This window comes from Hyaena hyaena, unplaced genomic scaffold (genome assembly GCF_003009895.1).
Source record: "Hyaena hyaena isolate Hyena2069 unplaced genomic scaffold, ASM300989v1 scaffold_96, whole genome shotgun sequence".
NCBI classification, from domain to species: domain Eukaryota; kingdom Metazoa; phylum Chordata; class Mammalia; order Carnivora; family Hyaenidae; genus Hyaena; species Hyaena hyaena.
The window spans coordinates 739849-753191 of NW_024080729.1; the positions used below are offsets into that span (position 1 = coordinate 739849).

Here is a 13343-nt window from a genome sequence, read left to right on the forward strand (position 1 = left end):
TATTACATAGCTGGAGGAAAAATCATGTGAAATAATTTCATTTTCTTATTGGAAGACTTTCTGCTTCAAAACATGCAATGAGAAATATCATACTATATTTCAAATTTTTACCAGTCTATTTAATGGTAATTGAAAGATTAGTGTTTATAAGTCTTAAAGTTTACAGAGGAGAGGTTTCCAAAAATATCTTCTTTGAAATTGTATTTTAAAATATAAAGTTATCTCACCTAGAAACTTTATTGATTAATGCATTATAAATACCTTTGAAGAAGTTGAAGGGCCTGCTGAGAAGATAAGATTTTTCCAAAAGTACTGTTCATAAATGCCTGTATTTGTATCTAAAAGAAAATATTAATATTCAACTGATTTGAGGGCATTAGGGAGAGATTATTTTTGTTTAACAACAATTAATGATTTTCCTATAGAATCAAAATTGCCTTAAACATACCTGCCATCTAAGCATCTAGAACTGCACTGTCCAGTATGGAGGCCACATGTGGTTACTAAGCACTTGAAATGTCACTACGTTGAAGTGAGATATGCTCTGAGTAAAATACACACTAGATTTCAAAGACTTAACACACATACACACAAAAAAGAATGTAAAATATCTCAATGATTTTTATCTTAAATTTTTTAAATCATTTTTAAATATATTTTTTTTATCATTTTTGAGAGAGAGAGCACAAGCGAGGGAATGGCAGGGGGAAGGACAGAGGATCCAAAGTGGGGTCTGTGCTGACAGCAGTGAGGCCGATGTGGGGCTAGAACTCTTGAACCATGAGATCATGACCTAAGCTGAAATCAGATATTCAACTGATCAAGTCACCCAGGTGCCCCTCAATGGTTTTTATCTTGGTGACATGTTAAAATGCTAATATTGTGAACTACATTGGGTTGGGAAAAGCGTATTACTAAAATTAATTTCACTTGCTTCTTTTAACTATTATTTAACTATTAACTATTACTGATACTAAAAAAAATTAAAATTACATATGAGGTTTCCATTTGCTGATCATTATTTGTGGGATATGACTGACCTAGAGATTTATAAAAGAAGTGAATGTCCCTTACCAAGCATATTTCTTGGGACATTTAAATTTCCAAGCATATTGGGAGAGCAATGTAATGACATATAGACCCACAAGGTCAACAAGTGTCATTTCCCAGCCCTACTGTTCTCAGAATCCTCTTTGTGACATTAAGGAAGAACAAGAAGAATAAAGTACTTTTCCAAGATTCCCACCATCCCTAGCAATGAACTCCTAACTCCTGGTACTTAAATGATGGAACTGAAGTACCCTTTGCAAATTACTCTCACTTATAAAATGTTATGGTCTACTAATATAGGCCATGTATATTAATCAGAATTTAGGAAAGGAATAAAAATTTCACACTGACACATTTTTGAAAATATTTTTTAAAGTTTAAACTTTTTTTTTTGAGACACACACATACACACAAGCACACACACACAATGTGAGCAGGGGATGGGCAGAGAGAGAGACACAGAATCCAAAGCAAGCTCTAGGCTCTGAGCTGTCAGCACAGAATCTGATACAGGGCTTGAACCCAAAAAATGTGAGATCATGACCTGAGCCGAAGTCAGACGTTCAACTGACTGAGCCCCCAAAATATTAAAAATTTAAGATGACCTCTAAATTTACTGAGAGCTAAAATTTGTATCTAAGACCACAGGAAAGCTTTTATGATTTATAGTCTTTATTAATAAATCATAAAAATATAAGATACACCAAAATTAGTTCTAACAGGGGAGTTTCTAGCAACAGAGGTCTACCTAAAGGAGCAAGAAAAATCTCAAATAAACAACCTAACCTTGCAGTGAAAGGAGCTAGATAAAGAAGAATAAACAAAACTCGAACCCAGAAAAAGGAAGGAAATAATATAGATTAGAGCAGAAATAAATGATATATAAACTAAAAACAATCGAAGAGATCAATGAAACCAGGAGCTGATTCTTTGAAAATATCAACAAAATTGATAAACCTCTATCAAGACTAATTAAAAAAGAGAGAGAGAAGATTCAAATAAAAAAATTACTAATGAAAGAGGAGAGATAACAACCAAAACCAGAGAAATATAAACAATTATTACAGAATATTATGAAAACCTATATGCCAACAAATTGGACAACTCAGAAGAAATGGATAAATTCCTAGAAACATATAACCTACCCAAACTAAAGTAGCAAGAGAAAGAAAATATGAACAGACCAATTACCAGCAATGAAATTCAATCAATAATCAAAAATCTCCCAACAAAGAAATGCCCAGGATCAGACAGCTTCACAGATTAATTCTACCAAACATTTAAAGAAGGGTTAATACTTATTCTTCTCAAACTTTTCCAAAAAATACAAATGGAAGAAAAACTTCCAATTCCTTCTAGAGGCCAGTAACACCCTGATACCAAAACCAGATAAAGATACCACACACACACACACACACACACACACACAAAGAGAGAACTACAAGCCAAATCTCTCATGAATATAGATGTAAAATCCTCAACAAAATATTAGCAAACCGAATCCAATGCTATATTTAAAAAATCATTCACCACAATCAAGTAGGATCGATTTCATGGATGCAAGCATGGTTTAATACTTGCAAAACAATCGACATGATGCATCACATCAATAAGAAAAATGATAAAAACCATATGACATTTCGATAGATGCAGAAAAAGCATTTAACAAAGTACAACATCCATTTACGATTAAAAAAAAAAAAAACAACCTCTGCAAAGTAGGCCTAGAGGGAACATATGTCAACATAATTGAGGCCTTATATGAAAAACACACAGACCACATCATACTCAATGGTGAAAAACTGACAGCTTTACCCCTAAGGTCAGGAACAAGTCCACTCTCACCACTTTAATTCAACATTGAACTGAAAGTCTTTGCCACAGCAATTAGATGACATAAAGAAATAAAAAGCATTCAATTTGCTAAGGGAGAAGTAAAATTCTCACTATTTGCAGATGACATGATACTATATATAGAAAACCTTAAAGACCACACACACACACACACACACACTACTAGAACTGATAAGTAAATTCAGTAAAGTTGCAAGACACAAAATCAACGCACAGAAATTTGTTGCATTCCTTTATACCAATAATGAAGCAGCAGACAGTGAAATTAAGAAAACAATCCTATTTACAACTGTACCAAAACCAATAAAATATCTAGGAATAAATTTAGCCAAAGAAGTGAAAGACCTGTACTCTGAAAATTATAAAACACTGATGAAAGAAATTGAAGACTACACAGAGAAATGGAAAGACATTCCATGCTCAAGGATTAGAAGAAGAAATATTGTTAAAATGTCTATACTACCCAAAGCAATCTACAAATTTAAATCAACCCTATCAAAAGACCAAGAGCATTTTTCACAGAGCTAGAACAAACCTTAAAGTTTGTATGGAACCAAAAAAACCCTGAATAGGCAAAGCAATCTTTGAAAAGGAAAAAAACTGGAGGTATCACAATTCCAGATTTCAAGTTATATTACAAAGAGGTAGTAATTAAAATAGTATTGTACTGGCATCAAAAGAGATAGTGGAACAATGGAATAGAACAGAAAACCCAGAAATAAACCCACAAGTATAAGGTCAATTAATCTTTGACAAAGGGAGAATGAATATACAATGGGAAAATGACAGTCTCTTCAACAAATGGTGTTGAGAAAACTGGACAGCAACGTGTAGGATGAAACTGGGCCACTTCCTTTCCCAATACACAAAAATAAACTCAAAATGGATTAAAGGCCTAAATGTGAGACCTGAAACCATAAAAGTCCTTGAAGAGAGCACAGGCAATAATATCTCTAACATTGGCTGTAGTAATATTTTTCTAGATATGTCTCCTGAGGCAAGGGAAATAAAAACAAAAGTAAACTATTGGGACTACATCAAACTAAAACACTTCTGCCCAGCAAAGGGAACAATGAACAAAACTAAAAGGCAACCTATTGAATGGGAAAAGATATTTGCAAATGACATATCCAATAAAAGGTTAGTATCCGAAATATATGAAGAACTGATCCAAAAACAAATAATCCAGTTTAAAAATGGGCATTTCTCCAAAGAAAATATCTAGATGGCCAACAGACACATGAAAAGATACTCAACATCACTCATCATCAGGGAAATGCAAATCAAAATCACAATGAGCTATCACCTCACACCCGTCAGAAGGGCCAAATTCAAAACACAAGAAACAAGAGTTGGCCAGAATGTGAAGACATGAGAACCCTCTTGCACTGTTGCTGAACGTAAATTGGTGGAGCCATTGTAAAAAATGTATGCAGCTTCCTTAAAAAATTAAAAATAGAACTACCCTATGATCCAGTAATCAAACTACTGGTATTTACCCCCCCAAAATACAAAAACACTAACCCAAAAAGATATGTGTATTACAGCATTATTTACAGTAGCTGAACTATGGAAGCAGCCCAAGTGGCCATCAATAGATGAATGGATAAAGAAGGTGTGGTACATACACAATGGAACATTTTTCAGCCATAAAAATAGTGAAATCTCGCCATTTGCAACAACATGAATGGAGTTAGAGAGCATAATGCTGAGCAAAATAAGTCTGCCAGAGAAAGACAAACACCATATGATTCCACTAACATGTGGAATTTAAGAAACATAACAAACAAGGAAAGGAAAAAAAAAAAACAGAGACAAACCAAGAAACAGACTCTTAACTATAGAAAACAAACTGATGGTTACCAGAGGGGAGGTGAGTGAGAGGATCGGGGAAATATGTAATGAGGATTAAAGAGTACACTTATCATAGATGAAAAACAACAATAATAAAAATAAATAAATCATAAAAATAAGCAATATGTTTTTTCAAAACACACAAATTCCTATTGCTATAAAAATATAACTCCTAAGGCATTTTTGGAGCAAACTCCACCAAGCCCAACTAGCCAAACAGTATAAGTAATAACTAAAATATATCTTAGTTTCAAACATTCTGACTTTCAAAAACTGAAAGGAAATCTGTCAAAAAGAAAGGATGTTGTTAAAATTTTAGGATCATTCTTATTTATATTGCCCAGATTACCTTAATATAGTTATTAAAGAATCTTTAAAAAGCAAATGAGGAAAATATATATAATTTTCTTCACCATCATAGCAAGAGTTTCAGATTCAGATTCTTGTCCCTCTCTGTATCTCCAGGACATTCTGCAGCAAAGCAGAAACCATTCCCTGGGGCTAAACCTAGGTTTACAGTACTTAATGATTAAGAGAGTACTGAGGTCATGTAAGCCCAAAAGATGGGAGAGAAATATGTTGCAGTCTCACCAGACATATTTTTCTTAAGTACCCTTCATCCTTCTGCTACCCCATAAGCTATGACAAACAGGATGAGGTTTTCTTTAGAGCTGTCCTCTAAGTTGCAGAGAGAATGTACCCATAAAGTGCAAGTCCAAGGGGAGAGCAATCAATCTTTCTAATCTGTCCTCAAATCTTTCACATTTAAAACAAATAAGAAGGATGGCACACTTTCCCTTAGACCGGAAAATTGACATGGGCTCCTCCTCCGCACAGCAATAATAATTGAATACAAATTCTAATGCGAACTAGAAATGAACCCCAGCTACAATAGCCCTTTGGGCTTCTGGTTACTCATTGATATCTTTTACTGAATATGCTCATTTTTTTATTTAAAAGAAGATGAAAAATATTTTGTGGACTAGTTAAAAAATTATTCATACTGGCAAATTGTTCTGATCGATTATACAAGAGTAACGTTTATAGTAGATATGTGAATTCCAGTTCTATTGATTACATTTCAGCTTTACTAAAGTAAAAGTATGTATAGTCACTTACCTCCAAACTATTGATTTTTGTCATGAACTCTAAGAAATCTGTATCAAATTCAGTCCTTCTTGGATCCAGAATGTCATATTGTTTTTTCTTAACGCCTTGATATATATTTTTGAATTTTATTGCCATAATATCTATTCCCTCTATGGTGGAATTATTCAAGGCTGAATATGTCTGCACAATAGTTATCATTTCTGTAATCTTAAAAAGAGAAAGTGTTATTTTAGAAATGGATATTAGCACCCTTACCTAGAATAAGCTTTTAATGAATCATTGATTTAAAAAACAAACCAAGGGGTGCCTGGCCAGCTCAGTCGAGGAGAATGCAACTCTGGATCTCGGGGTTGAGTTTGAACCTCACGTTGGGTGTACAGATTACTTACAAATAAAATCTCTTAATAAATAAAAATTTAAAAATAAAAAACAAACCAATAAACAGATCTTAGAATACTTCAGCTAAAACTAGCCAGACCAGAGGAGATAAAATAGAAGACAAATCTCTGTCACCAATCATTATAACTCTTAGACTATTTCTATCATGTCCAGAGAGAGTTTACTACCTTTCTCAGATTTTGATCACTTTGCCTTTCAAGAGGGGGAATTTCAAGAGGAGGAAGAAAAGACAGATGTCTGAATAATTTTATTTTTCTGCTCTTGAGAATTTTCTGAAAATCATTTCACTGGATCACTAGATTCAAAAGCTTTACCATTCTGGGGTACCTGGATGGCTCAGCCAGTTGAGCATCTGACTTTGGTTCAGGTCATGATCTTGTGGTTCATGAGTTCGAGCCCTGCATTAGACTTGTGCTGACAGCTGAGAGCCTGGAGCCTGCTTCAATTTCTGTGTCTCCCTCTATCTGCCCCTCCCCTGCTTGTCCTCTCCTCTCTTTCTCCCTCTCTCTCTCAAAAATAAACATTAAAAATTTTTTAATAAAATAAACAAACACTTTACCATTATTTTGGCCCTCACCACTATTCTGAAATTTAAGACTAGCAGAAATCCACATCTGTTTTCCCTTTCACCCTGAGTTCAGGCAACAGAAGTCCCAAGAAGCCTGAAGACAACTGCAGTCATTTCTGCCCCATGAAGAGCCCTGAGAAACCCTCAAAATCAACTTTACTGCACAAATGGCTGCCTCCATCTCAATGTACCAACACCACCAACTTCACACACACACACACACACACACACACACACACACACACACACACACACAAGTCCTTCACATCTACAGGCTACTCAGTTCCTTAAACTTCATCAATGATTCCCCACTTTGATTCCTGCTTTGGAGAACAATGCTCAGAGCTCTCCAGGGCAGGCCCATTGGTCCAATGGCCAAACAGAAAATGAATCAGTTTTCAGGGGATTCCTCCAAATACTACACACCATGAAGACAACAGTACTGGTCCTCCTACTGAGCCAGCAGAATTTGCAGAAACTCCCCGCACATGGCAACCCAGGTGACCATTCTCAGAGCAACTGTCACTCTTACACCACTATTTCTGTACACTTCCAAACACCAGTGTCATCTTAGAAGCCAGCCCAAAACTGGAGGAAATACAACCCCCCTGTAATTTGCAGCGTACTGTACATACTCTATGTAAAGATGAGAAATACCTGGCTCTCCTACCAACACATACAGTCCATTTGCCTTACAAAACAAAAAGAAACTTTAAAAAACAAACCAAAGGACTCAAACAACCCACTTGCTGTGTCCTTCTAGACAGCTAAGACCTCTTGCTATCCCTTACCCTGCCACCTGGTCCCAAGGGCCAGGGACTAAGATGGAATTCCTGTCACTAACACATCTTCCATTTTATCCATGGGTGGATGAGGGGCCAAAAGGTAGAGACAGCAGTCAGTCCCGTGTTGGGCCTTTCAAACGCAGACAGTGTGTCTCCTACCGCCAACATCACAGAGCAGCAACATGAAAGCCCGTCGTGATCAGCCACGACCATACTCCTGCTTGCTTTTCCTCTTCTTTTTCACCAGCTCACTCTTTATCGGCTTTTGACCCCTCGGTATTGACATCCAACTGGTGATCCCTTCTCTGTTCACCAACCTCGGCATCCTTTCCAGTTCTCAACTTGCTATGGTTGCCTCATCTCAGTGTCACCCTACCCCACCTACTAGCTCCAGTTCCTTAAATCTACCCCCAGAAATACCAGCTTCCCGTCCCTTCTCTTCTCTCCCACAAATGTTTAGAGTGAGAAGCAAAGAAAACTAAAGACAGGGCTCTGGGCAACATCAACATTCACTAAAATTTACATGGCAGGAAGAGGAAAACGAAGCAAAGGGGATACTGTACTTCCTTAATTCTGGCTCTTTATGACAAACTAATACTTAATGCACCATAAAGTCTCCATCTACCCGAGGAAGGTACAACCTAGAGACACATTAGAAGTTTCCTCACTTGTTCCTTAAACATTTCTGCCCAAGTCTGAGGTCTCAGTTCTCCAATGCCACCTCAGCCCTGTCTGTCCTGTGACTTTGGAACTTATTCAACCTGACATCTGAATCTCAGCTTTAGCTAATAGGCTCTGATTTAGCTTGCTCTTCTCACTCTCCCTTTTACTATTTTAGAGTTCAGAGAGGTAGCCCAACAGCGGTTGCTACTGTGCCCCACTCATCAGGGGAAGCCCATCCAGGCAGCTCAGTCACCAATCACCTCTGGAAAAATATGCAAAACCCTGGCCATGCTTCAGGGTAAGTTTTATAGCCCTAGCTTTGCAAATCTGGATACCAATATCTACCAGTTACACATGGGAGTGATGCCAATCATCTAAGGGATTCTTAGTACAGGGGAATTGGGATAACCAAGCAATCGGGATGCACTTTAGGTAAGGTCTCTGGGTGGTACAACATTAGCTCTGTTGCTGAGCCCTTGTGGCATGAAGTTGTGTCCTTAAGATAGAGGCAGGGCTTCTCTAGAGGTAGAACAGGGTAAGTAGCTAGTGCAGCTGGCCATGACCACCCACTCCCTCTAGCATCAGGAATATCTGGGCTGCTACTTCATGAATGGATGCCCATTACGCCCAGCATTAGACCTGCCACCAAAGATCTTTACTGCTAATAGGCTAACCATTAAGGTCCAGCCCTGGAACTCTACTAAGTATAAAAATACACCCAAACTGTTGACAAGGGTGCTAGCTCCTGGAAAAATTAAGGGTAATCAGGACCCACTCCAAGGTTTACACTATGGTGCATTGAGTACATTAAGCATCTTTGTGGAACAGGGTCTGACCAATGGGGCCTATTTATTACTCTGACCCATGCCAACATCCTTCTGATTGGACATTTGCCCCCAAGAAATCCCTATTGCTCACAAAACAGCTCTATACAATAGTTCCCTACATATGGCTCCAAAATCATAAACAACAACAACAAATACATTTCGTAAATTTGGCTTTATCAAAATAAACAACTATTGTGCTTCAAAGGACATTATCAAGAAAGTGAAATGGTAACTCACAGAATGGGAGAAAATATTTGCAAATAATATCTGATAAAGGACCTACACCCAGAATATATAAAGAACTCTTACAACTTAGCAATAAAATACAAATAGCCAAATTGAAAACATGCAAAGGATTTGAATATAAATTTCTCCAAAGAAAAATTACAAATGGACCATAAGCAAATTAAAAGATGTTCCAACATCATTAATCATCATCAAAATGTCAAAAGGTTGACAAGGATGTGGAGAAATCAAAACCCTCATACATTGCTGGTGAAAACATAAAATGATGTAGCTGTTTTGAAAGATAGTTTGGCAGTTCCTCAAAAAGTTGCCATATGGCCCAGAAATTCCAATTCTATGTATACACTCAAGAGAAACGACAACATGTATCCACACAAAAACATGTACACAAATGTTTGCAGCAGCATTACTTGTAATAGCCAAAAAGTGGAAACAACCCAAATGCCCATCAACTAATGAGTAGATAAATAAAATGTAGCATCCATACAATGCTATATTATTCAGCAATAACTATAATGCTACAACATGGATGAACCTTGAAAACAGTATTTTTGTAAGAAACCACTCACAAAAGACCACATATTATATGATTCCATTTATATCAAATGCCCAGAACAGGCAAATCTATAGAAACAGAAAGTATATTAGTGGCTACTTAGGGGTAGATAAAGAGGAAAATAGGGTGTAACAGCTAATGGACAGGGTTTCTTTTAGTGAAAACAAAAATGTTTTAAAATTATATTATGGTAATGGTTATGCAACCCTGTGAATATTAGAAAATACTGACTTGTACACTTTGAATGGGTGAATTGTACTGTATGTGAATTATATCTCAATAAAGTTGCTTTAAAAACAAACAAAAGCCAGCCCCACACAAATATTTATGAAGGACCCTACTTTTCTATCCTGGCTGGATCAGGAGGTTACAAATGAAAACTAGGCATCCAGACAGCCAGAAGATGCCATTCAGCCTGTGTAATGTCCTCGCCAGTTTTCAAAAAAATGATGAACAGAATCCCAAGTATTACCAGGGCATAGGGAGTTGGCAAACTGATGGGGGAGGAGAAGGGATGTCTACATATCTTTATAAACGTTTCAAAAGCTGACTCCAAGAAGCCTCTGGTATTGGCTTCCCTATACCCCCGAAAAAATATCACTCCTCTCCAGCTAGTGTTAATACATGAATCAAAGGTGCAAAAGTATTTGACCCACATCTGCCCAGCAAAGGCATCACCCACATAATGTTTAGCTATATGCCATTTTTACTGGTCTAGAAGGAGAAGACGTCTATACATACAGATATTATACAAGTACTGGGTTCTGCCAAGTATTGTAGGTATTTCACCACACACTTTTCCTCAGCATAATTTAATCATTAGACATGGAGTCTTCTAAGGTCAAGGTCTATAAACAGAGGTAGAATTGAGGTCTTGAGAGAGGTGAAAGTGTGCAATAGCTTTGCCATCATCAGGAATGAAAAATAAGTTATACCAAAATGTGATCTGTAAGTAATCGGAGATGATTCATATCAATAGCAAGACAAGAGATCCAGGTCAGTAACTCCCAACAGTGCTCCATAAAGTATGAAATAACCAGGAGGGGTCAGTGGCGGGGGGTGGGGGGGGAAGTACGGGTAAATAGAGTGACTGCATAATGGTTACCTTCTCCAGCCTTTTGCAGAAAGCTTCAAATTTTCCAAATATATACATTTCTGAAACCTCAAAAGATTTTTCTCCTGAGGATTCTAAAATTTGTTTCCTTGTCTTATGAAACGATGTCTGATATTCCTTGAATAGGAAAATGCAATCCTATGAGAAAATTAAAAGAAGGGATGATAAGAGTTTGTCCAGGAGTCAAAAATTCAAGAATCTGCCTTCACGGAGGACGGATGGCATCAGCCCCTCAACAGGAGCTGTTGGCATCACCATTAAAGTTCAAGTTCTCCACCTGGGATTATGAAAATAGTTTCTTTTAATTTATATCATACGTTCACCTTCTTCATTCTCACTGTTTACCTTATTTCCTGTCCTTATCAGTGTGTGCCATATACTGTACATTTTTATGGCTAGTTAGAACTCCTGGGAGGTCAGAAATTATCTCTCAATTCTATTTATCACTCATCTATCAGTTAGTATCTATCATTCATCAACATTCTTTTCACACCAGTGTGTAAAACATTAAGATTCTGCAAAACTAATTTATCATCCAGTCACTGCTTCTCTAGAAGGAGATAACCTAAAGACTTTGATGAGTGTGCACTGTTGCCAAAATCCTAGTAGTATTTGACCACAGCTATAGCACTGGCCAGTTCAACCAGGGTGGTGAACCTGTTAGAAATATAAAAGAGAACATGGTCCCTAGTGTCCAGTAGGAATTCTCTGTCACATCAAGCTAACATTCCTTTAAAAAAACCAAACCAATTAAAACAATAATGTTGGGCGCCTGGGTGGCTCAGTCAGTTCAGCGCCCACTTCGGCTCAGGTCATCATCCTGCAGCATGTGGGTTTCAGTTCTGCATTCAGCTCTGTACTGACTGCTCAGAGCCTGCAGCCTGCTTCGGATTCTGCATCTCCCTCTCTCTCTACTCCTCTCCCACTTGTTCCCTCTGTCTCTCTCTCAAAAATAAACAAACATTAAAAAATTTTGTTTAAAAATGTCAAACTTTTCCAAAGCCACCAATGGCCAGTCCAATCTTATCACAATGCCATTTCTCTGGTTCTGGCTCTTTCATCTCCCTCCTTGCAAATAAAGGACCCTTGTCATTACATTGGGTCCACTTGGATAATCCAGGATAATTTCCTGACCCAAAGTCAGCTGATTAGCAACCCTAATTCCATGTGTAACCTTAGTCCCCCCACACTTTGCCATATGATATATTCACATGTTCCAGGGATTAGGACATAGATATCTTTGGGGAGCCATTATTCTGTCTACCACAGTCACTAACTCAGAATTTCTGTGAGAGTCGAGAATCTATATTTTTAACAACTTCCTGGGTGATTGCTATAAAAATTCAGATTTGTGAATAAATGATATACTTCTAACTATGACACATCTTGCCTCGTCTATCTCAATCTCCAAACCAATGTAACTGTTCCTTTCAAGGTCACTGATTATTTTTCATTCATCCAATAACAGTCTATCAGTGCCTACTTTGTGTTAGGAACTCCTTGGGATGTTAGGAATACTGATAAGACCTCTAACCCTGATTGAATATACCATCTAATAGTAATTACTTTATATTACTTCCCTTTTACCAATCAATCTCTTCATGTTGGACAAAGGAGGTAAAGGATTTGAATAGACACTTCTCCAAAGAAGATAAACAAATGGCCAATAAGCACATAAAAAGATGCTCAACCAAAACTAGCCATTAGGGAAATGCAAATCAAAACCACAATGAGATACTACCTCACACCCATTAGGATGGCTATTACCAACAAAATGGAAATTAACAAGCATTGGCAAGGATGTGGAGAAAGTGGAACCCTCCTGCGATGCTGAAGACAATATTAGATAGTGTAGCCACTGTGGAAAACAGTTTGATGGTTCTTCAAAAAGTTAAACATAAAATTACCATATGGCCCAGCAATTCCAGTTCTAAGTATTACCCAAATGAATTGGAAGCAAAGAGGGGAGAGGGCAAGATGGCGGAGAAGTTAGGAGCTCCGTACTTGCACTCGCGCCCATACATCACACAGAAAAGATCTGAAGACATTGGAAACCTTACAAAACCTGAGAGATTGGGAGAAAAAAGACGCAGAATCCACTGAGAGAGCCTTCTAACGTGAGTGCAAACCGGGGAAGATAAAATCAGGCCGGGATCGGAGACTCCAGGGTGGGAGGCGATCCCCCTCTACCCTCTACGGGGAGTGAGAGGGGAAAAGGAGAGAGTCCGAAACAGAAAAACCTCCGCACGGGGGAGAAAAACCTCCGTTGGAAAGACCGTACTTGCCAAATACCTGCACACCAGGTCCCCTCGCGCCA

At 37.6% G+C, this 13343-nt stretch overlaps 1 protein-coding gene across 1 annotated transcript in view; it reads right to left on the bottom strand.

Moving 5' to 3' along the window:
* DNAH8 (dynein axonemal heavy chain 8) overlaps positions 1-13343 on the bottom strand; it is a 318105-nt gene that overhangs the window by 269272 nt on the left and 35490 nt on the right. Inside the window, exons 8-10 of the mRNA XM_039235325.1 lie at positions 11018-11164; positions 5878-6075; positions 262-338 (exon numbers count right to left, since the gene is read on the bottom strand). Coding sequence (XP_039091256.1) covers positions 262-338; positions 5878-6075; positions 11018-11164 — 422 coding nt within the window. The remainder of the gene's footprint in view (positions 1-261; positions 339-5877; positions 6076-11017; positions 11165-13343) is intronic.